The sequence below is a fragment of the Gekko japonicus genome, unplaced genomic scaffold (genome assembly GCF_001447785.1).
Source record: "Gekko japonicus isolate JY-2015 unplaced genomic scaffold, Gekko_japonicus_V1.1 scaffold1654, whole genome shotgun sequence".
Classification (NCBI taxonomy): domain Eukaryota; kingdom Metazoa; phylum Chordata; class Lepidosauria; order Squamata; family Gekkonidae; genus Gekko; species Gekko japonicus.
The window spans coordinates 343,678-361,203 of record NW_015172605.1 but is presented as its reverse complement, the minus strand read 5'-3'; the positions used below and the strand labels follow the sequence as shown (position 1 = coordinate 361,203).

Genomic DNA, 17,526 nt, shown 5'->3' with positions numbered 1-17,526 from the left:
ACTTTATGTCATCAGCTGGTTGCAGTACTGTTTTAATGTGTTTTAATCATGTTATTGTAATTTATGTATTGTTTTATGTAAGCCGCCCTGAGCTGGTCTCGTCTAGGAGGGTGGGGTAAAAATCTGACTAAATTAATAAATTGTTACACTGTGTGTTGCTGATTAATAAAGTAAGTTATGTTTCTGTATTTAATGGCCTTTGGTTGATTCCTTTTTTTCATGCAAACATAAAATCATGACACTATGGAACTGATTGAAAGATGGAATTCCTAGTCCGTACTTTGTTGAAAAGTCACTTTCCCTCATCACCACCACGAGCAAACTAAGCATGAGATTCTCAACTTACGGTGTCTTCTCCAGCATTTTTCTCGCTGACTTCTCCCATCAGATCCCAGCCCAGACAATATAAGCTCCAAACAGGAGAGCCGAGAAAAGGGTGACTGCGTATAAAACTTTGAATAAAACTTTTGTTGGTCTTCAAGGTGCCACTGGACTCGAACTTTGTTCTGTGATTATCCCAGTTCTGGCAAAACTGCTGCAAATCAACCATGGAGTTGTTGTTCTGGGAAATGCATTCTATGACATGACACGATCAATTGGTCAATCAAGTAGACAGTGAAATGAAGCAGGTCTGGACTCAGAGGTTCTCTGGTGTTTTGTGTCACATAAGCCATAAAAAGAAAGAAGAGCAAAAGAAGCCAGTGGTGCAGCGGGGCTGTTGTGAGAAAAGTGTGTGTGGCAGCAGCACATGTCTGTGAATGTGTCTACCCGTGCCACCCACACTCCCCTTTTGGTTCGAGTGTCCCCTGAGTGTTGCCTCCTTACCAAAGGCAGAGGTGTAAGCTTGGAAACCGCTAAGCGCTGGCAGAGACACTCAAAGGTCTCTTCTTAAAATAAAACTTATCTTTATTAAAAGAACAACATTCAAAGATTTACCTGGCAAGGTGACCAGCAAGACGCTATGCCAGCTTGCCAACACAGTAGAATTCTATCTCCTAAATATTGATAGTAAATACACAGAACAATAAACATGCAAGCAAAGTCCTATCCCACCCTAAAGCATGCAAAGAACGAGAGGCCTCTCGGGCTGACTCCAAAAGGCTGCAGAGGGTAAAGACCTCTCTTGTTCCTTCAAGAGCCAGTGAAGATCTGTTGGATTTTACCAGTATTTATACCAAATGATCAAAGAGGTCCCTTAATTTACAGTTGTAAATTAGTATTTAGAAGTTGAAATTGTCTTGCAGGAAATTGCTTCCTTGGTCTCACACAACAAAAGTGTACACTTTTATTTACCGGATCAATACAGTGTCATTGTTTCTTCCAGGTGTTCCCCAATATGGGAAATAAACTGCCCTTTGATGTTATCTCTGAGATGAAAGTGGGGAGTGTGAAATCTCAGTATCTCAGGAAGTTATTTTGGATTGAAGTCTGTTATTGCCCAAATGGCCTTCCTGGCCACCTGCACTTTTATTGCTGGTTATTGTAAGTCTCACTCCTGTAAAGATTTCCTGGGAATGGAATGTGTGACCTTTGCGTGTGACCAAGAAAGAAATTTGTCTGGAACAGCCTGTATGCTGTTTTGCTAGCAAAGACAGAGACAGCTATATATATTTTATAAACTATTTGGTTCATTTTTAAACCCAAACTTTCTATATTTCTAGAAGCCAGTGGTGCAGCGAGACAATAAGTAATTTGTTAAAAATATAACTATTTATTACTAATGTGTGTCTAAAGTGACATCAAGTCACAGCCAACTCATGGCAACCCCATAGGGTTAGGAAGGCAAGAGAGGAACAGAGGTGGTTTGCTATTGCCTGCTTCCATGTAGCAACTCTTGACTTTTGTACTTTTTTGAGGGAATATGGAATAAATGAAAAGGGTAAGGGAAAAGAAGAAAAGGTAAAATTACCAAAGCATAGTATAAAGGGCATTTTTTTGCAAATATAAAAGACAATCCTTGATTCAAATACTTGAATTTCTAGGAAAATTATATGACACAGTAACTTTAAAAACCACTATAACAACCTACTCAACATTCTACCATTTTCTCATAATATATTAATATTTTTATTCACTTATCAACCTTATCATAGAATCATAGAGTCATAGAGTTGGAAGGGACCTCCAGGGTCATCTAGTTCAACTCCCTGCACAATGCAGGAAATTCACAAATACCTCCCCCCCACACACCCCCAGTGACCACTGTTCCACTCCCAGAAGATGACAAAAAACCTCCAGGATCTCCAGCCAAACTGGCCTGGAGAAAAACTGCTTCCTGACCTCAACATGGTGATCAGCCTTTCCCTGGGTGTTTAAGAAGGGGCCCCTAGAACTAAGGACTGATGCATCCCTTCCTGCCCTCCCTCTCATGATCTGCCTAAGTTCACAGAATCAGCATTGCTGTCAGCTGGCCCTCTAGCGTCTGTCTGAAAACCTCCAAAGAAGGACAGCTCACCATCTCCTGGGGAAGCCTTTTCCACTGAGAAACTGCTCTGTCAGGAAGTTCTTCCTAATGTTTAGCCAAAAACTCTTCTGATCTAATTTCAACCCACTGGTTCTGGTCTGGCCTTCTGTAAGACGGAGCTCTTCCACCAGGCCATCAATTAGGAGCCACCACCATTACCATCACTACCAGTATCACCATCTATTATCATTATTAACATCAACCTGGTGCCTGGTCTGTTACTGATAGCCTGTGCTCGCCAACCGAAAGCGAGAATGACCAACGGGCTGAATATCAAGTGAATTTACAGAATGTATGAGGCCATCTTTTGATATTATATGTTAACTGCTAGCATTTTAATATAATGTAAGTTGGTTTTGATGGATTGTTTTTTAGATGTCTATGATATTTATTGTTATTGTGCTTTTATTATGTGGCGGGGTACAAATTTAAATAAATAAATAAATAAACCAAAACAACCCCAGACCTTTACTCTGCTGTCCTTTCTATGTTCTGAGTCCAATACTGTTGTTCAGAGACAGGCACAAACTTCTGAAGGTGCAATTCACAGTACTCCCTGCTCCACGACCACTTTCTTGACATGGATAGCATGCTTGAGATAACAACATAAATGGTCAATCTTTGTCCCCAGGTCAGTAATTTAGGCTCTCAATACATTCCGGGTCTTCACAGCTGCTTCCATTTCTCTCTCAGGAATGTATATGCAACCATATGGTTGGATTCCCTTGTATATTTACATAACATGCAAGCGATGGATTCCTGGTGTAGGGGAGTAGCTAATTGTATGTTATGTATCAAAAGAAAAAGTTGGTTTGGCTAACCACATAAGCAGAAGTTTTTGTACCACCCTGGGACTGAAATGCGGGCAGTCATGGAGACAGAAGGCACTGTTTCTCTCCACATACTTCTGAAAAAAGCCTTTGTGAATGAAAAGGCATAAATGCAATGCTACAGGGACTGTAAAAAGAGAGAAAGGAAGCATAGCCCACCCACCCCCAAAAAACCATTGGATGTATAGACAAATATATTACAAAACTGATGTGTAAAAATTACAGTGCAAAATCAGTATCGCATACAAGTCTGATTCAGACCAAACGCAAAACCTAAACCCTCACTTCTGCCTTGACCTGGATGGCCCAGGTGACCCGATATCATCAGATCTTGGAAGGTAAGCAGGGTTGGCCCTGGCTAGTATCTGGATGGGAGACCTCCAAGGTATATCAAGGTGCTGACACAGACAATAGCAAACCTCCTCTGAACGTCCCTTGCCCTGAAAATCCTATAGGGTTGCCAGAAGTCAGCTGTGATTGGGCTGCAAAAATACCTCCCCCCCCCAAAAAAAAAACCCACTCACTTCTACCTTGCCTTAAGAAATCTCTATTCCAGAGGGTTCTTGCTCTCCTGGTTGATATCTTAGCCTGCATTGCAGTGCTTTGCTGAGGGAAAGCTTCTCTGCGTCAACAGCATTTTCTTTCGGCCACCATTACTGTAGCGCCATAAGTCCACACCCTCTTTCTCTGACATTAATCATTTCTCACAACAAACAAGAAGACATCCCAATTAGGGATGGAACTAGGCACACTCATATGCGTGCACCCAACTTCCAGTAGTCCAATAGACACCCCTCCCTCCCCAAGTTTAGTTCCACTATTGGCAACCATATTTCTCATCCCACCACTAGAGCTCACCTGATACCTCAGCAGCAGCAAAGCAGGTCTAGGGAAGCAAGAAGGCATGCACACACCACACCTGTGCCCTTGTCACATGCCTTGTATTTGCCGTATTGAGAAAGGGCTGAAGAGCAATGCAACTTCCAGACTCTGCTGACAGTGGAGCAGGTGGTGAGAAAGAGGTGTGCACCTACAAGACCACCAGGATGGGCACCCTGACAGTGATTTCCCTCAGCCTCAACCCTGCCTGACCCAAACCAAATATCATTTGAAATAAAACCACACGACTTGCCCAGATCCATGGGTCCCCAGGATGACCAGGGTTCCTACAGTTTGTCTCCCACTCTCAACTATCCTGGTTTTAGCTTCTGAAGTGACCCCAGTGATTGCCGAATGTAGATTCTGAACATGAGGCTACCAGGACTTACACCACCAAGACCAAATGCATCTCTCCTTGGAGAGGTTTGCTTGGCAAATTGACTTTGTTTAATAAACTTGATCTTGATCAGTGCTTCTACCTGATCTTTCAAGAAATCGAGTGCATTCTCAAACTACACACCTGATCTTTTTGGAAAAGTGTTATCCCATCAAGAACAGGCATTTCCATCACTTCTGAAGAAGGCTTAGACGCCTTCTTCAGTTGGCTCTGAGGATGAAACAAACATTACAATGCAAACACAATACACCAGTAGAAAAGAATAAGAATCCAGTAGCACCTTAAAGACTAAAAAAAAAGTGGTAGGGTATGAGAAGTGAGCAATGACTCACAAAAACTCTTTTTTTTTTCTACTACTACAAACAGACTGACATTGCTACCCATCTGGACCTATCACAGTACACCAGGTGCACCTTCTCTTAGGTGAACTGATTTGTGTCAGGAGAACATCTCAGATGGTTTTCCATGTCAGTCTACATGGATATCTCAAGAAGGATTATAACCACTGCCTCTAAGCTGTACAATAGCCAGCCTCTTTAATCAGCATTCAAAGTCTGCCTCATAAAATATTTCCAGCTGCAGCAGACCCAGTCCGTTCAGTATTTATGGTGGTGACAGACTGAATGGGCTGATAATAGAAATGGTAACATGTAGCAGGGCAGAAATGAAAGGCGGGGAAGTAAAAATTAAGTGTATATTAATATTTCCTGGTATTCAGCCAAGAGTTTCGTTTTGCACCAAGTGAGGATGTCATTGAAACCAGAAGATGACTCAGTTTTCAACTGTCAAGTCAGTTTCTAGTTCTTGGTTCTCCTTCATAATCTTCATGAAGTAACAGCACAGTCATGGCGATGAATCAATTTCCCCAGTTCTTCTTAAGTCCAACCTATCCCACACTGTGTTTGTGTTTATTAAAAACAGTCCTGCGTTCAGATTTCCTTTTTTGGTAGATTCTTGATTTGAGAGGATGGATGGTCCGCACGTAGTCATCAGGCAGAGATATCTCAGGGTGTTTTCCCGCTATTTTTCAATTATTCCCAAATGCAAAAAGACAACATATATAACAGTGCTGGGGGGGGGGGGTGTCCTCCATTTTTGCTGCACCACATAGCATATTCTGTTCACACGGAACAGCAAAAATGGAGAAATAACTCCCCTCAGCACTGTTTCCGTGCAGGGAAACAGCTCAGGGTGGGAGAGACAGGAGCCTTCCTTCTCCACAGTAGTGTCTGGAGCCCATGCGGTCTCTCCTTTATTTTTAAAAGCCATTTCCTGCAGCTGCTTATAGCTGTGGAGAACCTGCATTGTGTCTGTAATTTGGCCCAGCATGTGGATGATCGAGCTATATTGCTTTCAGTTGCATGCACATTTGGAGCACATTGCTACATGCAGGGAACCTGCTCGAGGTGGCTAACAAAGTACAAACATAATAAATGCATGAAATGCCATAAAATTTGTCTACACTACCTGTCACCAGGTTGCCAGGCAGTGACACTGGCAGGAAGGTTTTGGCTAGGGCTGCCAACCATCAGGTGATAGCTGGAGATCTCCTCGGGTTATAACTGATCTCCAGGAGACAGAAATCAGTCTCTTTGGGCAAAATGGCTGCTTTGGAAGGTGGGCTCTAGGCACTGAAGTCCCAGCATGGTGTACTGGTTAAGAGTGGATGACTCTAATCTGGAGAACCGAGTTTGATTCCCTACTCCTCGACATGGGCCAGTCACAGTTCTCTCAGAACTCTCTCACCCTCACCTGCCTCACAAGATGCCTGTGGGGAAAGGAAGGGAAGGTAATTGTAAGCCACTTTGAGACTCCTTATGGCAGAGAAAAGTAGGATATAAAAACCAACTCCTCGTCGTTGTCTTCTTCTTATTATTATTATTTGTGCTATTTCGATCCCGCCATTTTCACCGAAGTGAGCTCAGGGCAGTTCACAACATAAAATCATATAGTAAGATACATCATATAACATATTATCTCTAAAAGTCGTCTCCTCCTCCATCATCATCTCCTTCTCTCCTCCCCAAACCCTGTCATCCACAGGCTCCAACCCCCAAATCTCCAGGTATTTCCCAACCCAGAGTTATCAGACACAGCTGTGGTAGGGGGCAGTGCCCTTGCATTTTTTTTTTTAAAGTAAGGCCTGTCTACTTAGAGGAATTTCTGACCATAGAGTTCTTAGCAAGTCCTAGAACTACCCAGAAGTAATCTTACAATAGAGTTTCTGGTGATTCCTAGAGCTACCCTTCTTACTTCCAAGTGGCTCTAGGGATTGCCAGGAACTCTATGGTCAGAACTTCCCCTAAGCAGATAAAGCTTATTTTTCTTTTTTAATTTTTCTCCCTAGGATGATCCTCCCTTTGGCCCCAGTTTCCACCTGTCAATCAGGTGAGCATTGGAGGGCAAGGGCCACAATTACTTGGAGGTTTCCCATCACAAGCAGACAAATAAGATAATCACTGCAGACAACAGCAGCTTTCACATTCATGTTGACTATTAGGGCTTCTTGTGGACCCTGCAGCATTAAACGACATTGCATATTTATATGAAATGTTTAGATCTCACCTCCCAACATGGTTTCCATATAAAATAAAAGCAATCAAATAAAAGCATAAAGGTCAGACTATAAAACAGAAGAACAAGTAATACTAATTTCATAATGGTCACCAATAAAAGCAACTAAAATTTCCTTATGCACCTTAAACCATGAATAACAGAAAGAAAAGCCTATCAAGGTGGAGAAATAAATAGCAAAAGAACAAAACACCAAATACTCAGAGGAATTAGTTCAGTACAAAAGAGGGAAGTTTTCGCCTGGCATCTGAAACTCAGTAGGGTTACCAATTCCAGCTTGGGAAATTCCTGGAAATTTGAGAGCAGTCCTGGGGGACGATGGAGTTTAGGGAGTGAGCTCAGCAGTGACGTGAAGCCACAGAGTCTGTCTCCAAAGCTGCTACTTTTTACAGGGGAACTGATCACTGCAGTCTGGAGACCATTTGTAATTCTAGGCAGATCCCAAGCCTCACCTTGAGACTGGCAACCCTGGGCAGCGGGCAAACCATTATACACAATATAAACCACTATTACAAAATCATCACAAGTGTCCAGTTCTCTTTCCTCACAATGAAACAAGCAGATGGTGGACCTCCATATCACTCAAAGCTTGGGAATGAGAAACCAACACGATCTTATTTCCATTCATGCGGACTAGAGTTGCTTCCACACAGCAACAGATGTCACATTAGTGCTGTGAATGCAAAGGCCCTAAGACTGTTAATGGAGCATCCACACACCAGGTTTCCCTGCATTTTTCCTGCCCTAGTTCTCTAACTTCATCATCAACTCCCCATGCCAATGGAAGGCTTTCATTTTTTAAATTGGCAATAGACGTACCACTATAGTGTTCTAACGCTCTCCAGTGGATGGAGGGCAATGACAGTCACAGGGGAATGGGGCAGGGAAAATGGCACTGATATGGGCACAGCTGAGAAAGACCTCCACAGTCCTGCCCACATGGCACCCACCATGGCTTTGCTGTGATGTTTCCCAAAACGTCAAAGAGATGCAAGTTTAGGACAGATCACAGTAAAGTTGGGGAAATGGCTGAACACCCATGAATGCACCATGAAGCTGCGTGGAAGCAGGAGAAGCACCTTCTTCTCATTCACAGACGTGCTGGACCCAAACCCAGCTGTGGAAGCAACCTTGGAGGAGCATTCTGTATCAGTCTTTGTACATCCAGATTAAGATGGTTGATTGCTACATGGGTTGAAGGGAATGTTTTCTGTCACATCTTTTCTCCCAAGAGCTCTGGGCAGCACCTGTTTCTCCTTACTGTGGGGTAGGTTATACTGATGGGCCCAAGGTGAGCCTCATTTATTTTCTTTCTTGGGGGTATTTTTTGTGCATGTTTGTATGTGTGTATGTACGTGAGTGTCTGGAAGTCATGACTGGCTTCTGGCAACCCCTAGTGGGGCTTGGATGTTCAGAGAAGTGGCTTACTATTGCCTACCTCTGTGTTCCAGTCCTGGTATTCCTTGGAGGTCGCCCATCCAAGTACTTCCCAGGGTCGGCTCTACTTAGCTTCCAAGATTTGATGAGATCGGGCTTGCCTGGGCTATTTAGGTCAGGGTGGTGAGCTTCATTTCTAAGTGGTGATTTGCCAGTCCTAGTTGGACCCTATGAACTCTGCAACACATTCCCAATTCTAAACACATTGCAGCTGCCCAAGAATACAATGACTGCTTCATATTCAGAAAGTGACTGAATTTCCATCTTCTGCCTCAATGCATCCTCCAAAGCAGCGAGAACGGCAGTTTCTCTGAGTCAGTTCCTGCTGCAGCAGCCCTATGTTTACTTGCGGCTTTTCATGGAGTGTTGCATAAAAACCTCAATTAAGCATACAGCCAACTGTGAGAAAATTAAGTTTGTGTGTGTCCGTGTGAAATATATAACCTTCCTCTTTCCATGCATCTGATGTAATGAATACGTGCTTTGGGGTGTATACCTATGAAATGAACGGGTGGAATTATCTGGGAACAAGTGTCTGACCAGCTAGCAAGCATTACAGTTATTCACCCTTGAGTCTTATAATATATATGTTGATTTTCGTTATCTTAAATACTGGATAAACTGGGCCACAATGGATAGACCTCAGTGTGCAGTATTCAGGGAAAAAAACATCGGCCTTTTCTGCACGCTTCTTTTAATCCATTAGGGTTGCCAGCCTCCAGGTGGGGCCTGGAGATCTCCCGCTTTTACAACTGATCCCCAGCTGACAGAGATCAGCTCCCCTGGAGAAAATGGCTGCTTTGGAGGGCAGACTCTATGGCATTGTACCATGCTGAGGCCCCTCCCCTCCCCAAACCCCTCCCTCTCCAGGATCCACCCCCAAAGTCTCCAGGTATTTCCCAACCCAGACCTGGCAACCCTATAATCCATGTTTACCATGGTGACCTCCAAGCAATTCTGCACTAAAATCAAAATCAGCCTTCTTTTTAATCCAGGGTTTTTTCCATTATGCACCAAAATTGAGTTCAACCTTCTTTTTATTCTTGGTCCCCCCCCTCCCCATTCTGCATTACATCACCTGCCTTCACTGGTCAGCCCGGTTTCAGCCTGCGGTTGCCCCAGGTTATTTGGATGCTGTTTTGCCATGGACTTAAATGGCCTCAACTCAAACACTGAGAAAATCTGGAATGGCAGGCAAATGTAGAAAGGACCATTGTACAAAAAAACCCAACAAAACATTATATGAGAAGGCTTCATTTGAGACAAAGTTCTGTCCTAGATCTATGTGAAAGAACAGAAAAGTTCTAATGGTCTTGAGCTACCATCATATATCCTCAGAATTCTGGATTTAGGGGTGGGGTTGAATTAGGGTTGCCAACCTCCAGGTGAGGCCTGAAGATGTCCTGGAATTGCAACTGATCCCCAGATTGCAGAGATCCATTCTGCTGGGGGAAATGGCTTCTTTGGAGGATGGACTCTATGGCATTACACCCCACTGAAATCCTCCCCTCCCCAACCACTGGCCTCCTCCAATCTCCAAGAATTTCCCAATTGGAATCTCTTTTTTTTTTAGAAATTAACTTATTCCATTGCAGCCACGTAGCCTGGGTGAGTCATGTAAATCATGTGAGATCAAGTCACCCAGCAGTTATTATTTCCTATTTTCAATTTTCAATCCATACATTGATGTGATTCAGTCAAATGTAATAAAAATAAAAATAAATGGTAAACGTCCTGTTGAATACCCTGGGTAGGGAAGGAATTTGATATACCTCATATTGCTTTGCTTTTAGAGACAGGGGTCATTCCCAATATTATTTTTAGTTTGGAAATAATTTGCCCCCTTTTTTGTGAAATGCCATCAAAATATCCCTGGAAGTAGAGTGTTTGATATTATAGGAGTAGTGTTACTTCCTCATCAGAACCCATCTGAACTCTAACATACAAACCACATATTGGTACCCACCCATTTTATTAGTGATTGCCTAAATGGGGATTTTTGAACTTGGCACCCTGTGTTGTGTGTCACAGATTTTTTTTTAAATAAGCATTTTTCTGTGTCAGTTACAGAGGATGTTATCATGTTGTGACTCATAATTCTGTTGATTTTGTACAACAAACATGAAGTGTATATATAGGGACACTTTGAGCACATGGACAGATTCACTGGCAGAGGCTAGCGAGATTTGTGACTCCCAAGGTTTGTGTAGAGAACTGAAGGCAAAGATGAAGAGCTTCCTGCTCAGAATCGTGCTCTGTGGAGCTCTTTCCTGTGCTTTGCCGATCATCCTGAAAACTGACCAAATCACAGAAGGGGACGTTCAGCTTGCTGAGGTAAAGATTAAAAATCGCTGAAGCATTAAGCAGAGGAAAACCTATGACTAAGAACAGAGAGCCAGTGTGATGTTGTGTATACATGAGGACCAGGGGAATTTGTGTTGAGTCTAGTACAACCAAGACTGGTTGGCCTTGCATAAGTCACTGTCTGTTCACTTTGGGTTTCTGTATTTTTAAAATGTGTAGAATAATGGTGGGCCTTTGTTGTGGAGTTGTACTGAGGAGAAAGACTGAAACCCATTTTCGAATGTGGAAACTGCCCGTAAACTAATGTATCTTTTCTTCCCATCAGAAATATCTCCATAGCTACTACCCTGAACCAGAGGGGACCCCTGTCTTAAGAAGCAGAGGTGATAATAAGAATATGACTGGCAAAATCCGACAAATGCAGGAATTCTTTGGGCTGAGAGTGACAGGCCAGCTGGATTCACGCACCTTGGATGAAATGAAGAAGCCTCGATGTGGAGTTCCTGATATAGGAGAGTTTCGCACCGCTCGTGCACTTAACCGATGGCCAAAGAAAGACCTGACATACAGGTAAGACTTCAACTGCTTTCTTTAATTTGAGATGCCACCTGAAGATAGTTATTATCACAGCACTGAGCACCTCCTTTGAGGTGCTAGTTAGCTATTTATTATGGCTGTGCCAAAGCAGTACAAAATATATATTAGCAGAAATGTTTACAGACTTCGAGGAACAGAATCTCATTAAATTAAGTAGAAGAAAAAAGACAATGGGGGCTGCACACAGGGGATCCATAGTTCACTGTCCAGTGTCTGGAGGCAAAAAAACCGCACTCTCTGGTTTTTCTCCAGCTAACTAAAGGCCATAAGGGGAAGTCCAACGGCTGGGTGTCTCATTTTTCTCACTGAGTGTACAGCGTGGGATGGATTAGGCTGCTGGCTGACATAATAAGCCTTCTACATTTCAATCAAAGGGAAGGGTGGCTAAAGAGACTACAGTTCACAGAGGGTGATAAATCAAGGGCTGCTGGAATTCTTGACTCTGGCAGCATCAGTGCAGTGTGCTGGTAAGCGGTGGACTGTATGAACTATCATTTCAAGCCTGTTTCAGTGAGTATCCTGAGGCTCGCTTGTGAGGTCTGTTATGGTGGACAAGGTCTGAAAAGCTTGTTCATCTATGATCAAGCTCAGGGGTCATTTCCTTCAGGAGAGCACAGGAGCGGAGCTCCGGCAGTAAAGAGCCCAGGGGGTGGGCACATGCAACAAGCCCCACCCCCTGCTCTCAGCAGCCCTCAGTCAAAGCAAGAAGCAGTCAGGTAAGTTGCAGAGGCCCCCTCCCTGGCCCCCTGGTCCAAAACAGTCCAGTGGCACCTTTAAGACCAAGTTTTATTCAGGTACAAGTTCTCCCTCCTCTGCGAGGACAGATCTGCACGTTCCCCCCCCCCCCAAAAGCTAGCAATCCAAAACAGTCCAGTGGAGCCTGAGTGGTGGGTGTTGCCTTCTGACACACTTCTGGTGATGTCAGGGGGTGTGGCATATGCAAATAAGTTATGCTAATGAGTTATGCTAATGAGCTCCTGCACCTCTTTTTCTACAAAATGACCCCTGATCAAGCTTCTTCTCTGATCAGAATCATGGTGAAGTAGGCGTTCTGTGTGTTTTAGGCTTCAGTTTCCATCTGCGCTTGTACTTTAGGATCTGGATAACACACAATATGAAAAAGGAGAGTAAGCACCCTGAATAAATGCAGAGTGCCCTCCATCTTTTAAATTTATTTTTTTGTAATAATGGCTAGTGTTTGCTGGGCCCTTAAAGCATATGAACTAAAATAATGTAAGCAAGAGAGTACCCCTGAAGGCAGGGAAAACCAGGCATTCTCTGAAACCTGTGAAAAGGCACCGTCTGATGCCTGACGTCACAGTTTTAAAAATATTGATTTTTGTTTCTGTTGCTTAAGTTTTCACAAAAAAGCATCTGAAAACAGTGGTCCCCCAAATCAATCATGAGAAGAACAATTGCACTTGTGAAGTTGGCTCGTCATACACAGTTTTAATTTTGCTTCCACATTGTCATGTTTGGAACACAAAATTTACTCCTGAACCCAAACAGGTTCCTAATATAGGAATCAATTTGTTGGCCAAAGATATCCTAGACATCATACATGTAGCTGCCTTATCCTGAGTAAGTTCACTTGTCTATCAAGGTCAATATTGTCTACTTTGGCCGCGGGCACACGGGCAGGAAAATGCGGGGGGGAAGCGTGGCTGTTTGCCCCGGGGCAAAATAATGCGCGGTTGCACCAGCAGATGTACCGTGGAGATCCCGTGTAGGTCCCATGGTAGGGGGGAGGTGCCAAGCACACCACAATCCTCTGCAACGGCAAAGAAGCGGCACGGCAAATGGGTGTTTTTTTTTCCGGACACGAAAGTGTGTGCATGCCCCGTTGGGTGCTTGTGCGCATCCCATGAACAGTAAAAAAAAACCCCTTTATACGAGGGGGCATGGGCGGGTGCCGGAACTACCACCAGAAACGCGATCAGATGCCCACCCTTGCCCCGCGGTTACCGGAAACTAGTACCTCCGAGGTACTAGTTTTTAACCGCGCATCTTCGGCGGGAAGCCTCGGGTTCGCCACGGGAGCTCTATGCTTCCCAGATGTGGTGGTGAGATCGAGCCCGGAAAATCCGCCTATCTTCCGTCTCTGTAGTGTGGCTAATGCTCCATGTGACCGGGGCCTTTGATTGGCAACAGTTCCCCAGGACCTCAAGTAGAAGTCTTTCCCATCACCTACTACCAGGTTCTTCAAATTGGGGATGCCATGAATAGAAAGTGGAACTTTCTGCAGGTGAAGCAGGTGCTCTACCCTGATCCATGACCATCTCCAAAGAAAAAAGTAATGCCAAAATCTAACCCCAAATGTTTTCTGCTGTACCTCCAAGTTGCTTACGGCAGAATTTCTCACAATTGTGTGAGGTCACTAAGAAATAGTGACGTGGCCAAAGTCACCTAGCAAGCTTCACAATTGAGCAGAGTTGTGAATCCAGATCTTCCTCAATGAAGCCCAGGACTTTGTCCAGTACAACACATTGTCTAAAAGATTCCTTGCAGGTGCTAGGTTGGGAAAGGAAACGTGTTCCAGATCTGTCTGAAGCTATGGTACTTTTTGTACTCCAGGCATTCACTTCTTTTACTGCTATGTATTTTAAAGCATCCAGAACTACACGCCAGATATGGATCCTGCTGACATAGAAGATGCTATTGAGAGAGCTTGGAAAGTGTGGAGTGATGTGACCCCCTTGACGTTCACGCAAACGTCCGCAGACTCTGCAGATATATTGATCTCTTTTGTTGCAAGATGTAAGTCAATCACTTGAAAGCAATCACAGGTTTTCTGTTCAAGGGGGTTAATAGCTATATATAATTTTTGTCTGGCATTTTTAAGACCATAGAAGCAATCCCTACGATCGTGGCTTTGATGGATATGGAGGAGAACTGGCTCATGCTTTCTTCCCTGCATATGGTGGAGATGCCCATTTTGATGAGGATGAAAACTGGTCAAAGGATTTGAAAGGTATTGTGATGGCTTTTGTTTTCATGCATGGAGCAGGACATATGTCTGTAATAGCTATTAGGTCTCCTTCAAAATATTATTTTTATTTTTATTAATTTGTATGTCACTTTTGTCTACACTAGGAGACCCAAAGAAAGGTGTGACATTGTCATCCCTTCCTCTATTTTATCCTCATTAAAAATTTATAAGATAGGCTAGGCAGAGAGAGAGAAAATAAGTCCCCCAGAAAGCTTCCAGGGCACAGTGGGGACTCCAACCTGGGTCTCCCAGATTATCAAACAGAATCTGGCACTCTAATCACTTCACCACACTGTGGCTGCGATCAGACACACCAGTAGATCCGATATAGGCACGAATGCCGGGGGAATTCTGGTAGTAAATGGGTTCCGATGGGCCACAGACGGGCTTTCCCCTGTCTGATCATGCAAGCACACATGCATGCCATCGAGATGGTCTGATCAGGCCATCCCGGCTCCGTGCGTTGTTCCTCCCCCCCTTCGCAGTATGTGCATCGTGGCATACTCCATAGGGGGCCCTCAGTGTGGAGGTGCAATTCCTCATTTATGCACAAGGAAAATGAATAGCAAAAAACCCACGACTCACCCACAGTCGCGTCTGATCACACAGTGACGGGCTGCACCCACAGCTACAAAAGGAGATGTGATCTCGCAACTGCATGTCAAATTCCTCTGGAGAGAATAGCCTCACTTCCCCTCTCCTTCAACTGGCACGTGTGACCGCAACCTCTTATGATATAAGCACCACTCCTGCATCAGGGTGGGACAAATATTTAGGTATTATGGGGATTTATTCTGTATGTTGGATTAATACTACTTTACACAGAGAGTGATTAAAATGTGGAATTCACTGCCAGAGGAAGTAGTGATGGCTACAGGAATAAACAGCTTTAAAAGGGGAATAGATAACTTCATGGAGGATAATGGCTGCTAGCCATGGCAACTGAGGGGAACCTCCACATACAGAGCCAATAATCCTCTGAATCCCAGAGCCAGGAAGCAACATCTGGGGAAGGCCTCAGTTTTTACGTCCTGTTGTTGGCCATTCAGGGGAACTGATTGATCACTGTGTGAGACAGGATACTGGACTAGATGGACTATTGGTCTGATCCAGAAGGGCTCTTCTTATGTTCTTATAATGCCAAATAACAAGGATATGCACTACCCTGTTTCCCCGAAAATAAGACCTACCCCAAAAATAAGCCCTAGCAGGATTTCTATGCATTTGTGGTATAAGCCCTAGTGTGTCTTCTTGAGAAAAAATAAATATAAGACAGTGTCTTATTTTCGGGGAAACACGGTATGTGTTAAACATAAAATATAATTGAGCTGTTATGGCCAGAGTATTGCCTCCCATCTCCAATAACCATCTGCACTGGTTGTCCCAAGCAGGCGCACATAGAGGTTTTAGAAGAAGCTATTAAGTAAGGTTACCAACCACAAGATGGGTCTTGGAGTTCTCCTGCAATTACAACCAACCTCCAGAGATCCATCAGTGGCTATTAGTCCCATGGTATAGATAGGAACTCTCAGTCTGGGGCAAGTGATGCTCTGTATTCTTGGTGCTGGGGGGGGGGTAGCAGTGGGAGGGCTTCTAGTGTCCTGGTCCCACTGGTGGACCCCTTGATGGCACCTGGTATTTTTGGTCACTGTGTGACAGAGTGTTGGACTGGATGGGCCATTGGCGTGATCCAGCACTGGCTTCTCTTATGTCCTTATGTTCTTATGACTTCAGAGATCATTCCCCTGGAAGAACTGTCAGCTTTGGAGGGTGGACTCTATGGCATCACATACTTGCTTAGCTCCATCCCCTCCACAAACTTTGCCCTCCCCAGGTACCATCCCTAAATCTCCAGAAGGTTCCCAACCCAAAGTTAGCAACTCTACCATCAATTGTGGGGACAGCTGATGAGCCTGAGATTTTAACCTGCCACTTTGGGAAACCTAAGTCATAGGGGCAAAACCTGTGACCTGTCCACCCTATTCAGAGACTCTATCATCTAAGTTTGTTAGAGGAGGATAAGACACTATGACAGCCATGCATTTTGCTGTGCCTTATAGGCTGTGATAGTCCACCTAACCATCTGTCTCAGATATTTATGCTTGCCCCTGCTTTAGGCATAAGGTAATATTTGAAATGGGTGAATGTGTGTATAGATCACACATCACTAGATAAAATCAGGAAATCTTAATTCCGGGTTCATAGCACTGCAAAGTGGAAATGTTCATGCATTCCACAAAAAGTATTAAAAGGATGGAAATTTTCTATACTGAACACAGAATTTTTCACTGTCAAGTCAAGTCACTAGTGTTGACATTCATCCTGTTTCATTTTAGGAACAAATCTTTTTCTGGTTGCTGCTCATGAGTTTGGTCACACCCTGGGTCTTGGACATTCTGACACTTGGGGGTCTCTGATGTACCCAATATATGTGCCTTCACACCCCCAAAACTTCAGGCTTCATGAGGAGGACATTTATCGCATCCAGAGTCTTTATGGTAAGAACAAAGAAATCTCTCCCTTATAATAAAAGAGTTTTGGGTGCCAAAGTTCTAAAATGCACTCCTTTAGTGTTAGGCCGAAAAAACTGCCACTCGGAAGACACTGGCTGGGTTCATTGGCTGCTTTGTGCAGTCCCGGCCAGCGTTCCAAGGTCATTTACATATGGAAGCTGATTGGACTACACTCCATTCCACACCTGAAACTCACCCCCCCCCCGCAAGGCAGTTGGAATTTTCAGTTGGGAGAGGAGAATGATGTCAGCTGCTCCCTAGGCAGAGGCTGTGTGTGGGGGGGGGGGGGGTTTGTAAAACTTAAGACAGACAGGCAGATAGGGTTGCCAACTCCAGGTTGGAAACTTCAAGGATATTTTAGGGATGAAGCCTGCTGAGGGTGGGATTTGAGGAGGAGGAGGAAGAGGGGGACCTCAGACAGATACAATGCCATGCTGCCCACACTCCAGACAAGCTGTTGCCAGTCTCCAGGTGACAGCTGGAGAGATCTTAAAGCTTTGGTGCTACTTCAAAGTTCCCCAGGAGCCCAAAACAGAGAAGTG

General features: G+C 44.1%; 1 protein-coding gene across 1 annotated transcript in view; it reads left to right on the top strand.

Moving 5' to 3' along the window:
* The first annotated feature begins 10,849 nt into the window (after positions 1-10,849).
* Positions 10,850-17,526, top strand: part of LOC107119164 (stromelysin-1-like) — a 17,170-nt gene continuing 10,493 nt past the window's right edge. Inside the window, exons 1-5 of the mRNA XM_015421616.1 lie at positions 10,850-10,915; positions 11,211-11,455; positions 14,091-14,239; positions 14,325-14,453; positions 16,808-16,969. Coding sequence (XP_015277102.1) covers positions 11,283-11,455; positions 14,091-14,239; positions 14,325-14,453; positions 16,808-16,969 — 613 coding nt within the window. The 5' untranslated portion in view covers positions 10,850-10,915; positions 11,211-11,282. The remainder of the gene's footprint in view (positions 10,916-11,210; positions 11,456-14,090; positions 14,240-14,324; positions 14,454-16,807; positions 16,970-17,526) is intronic.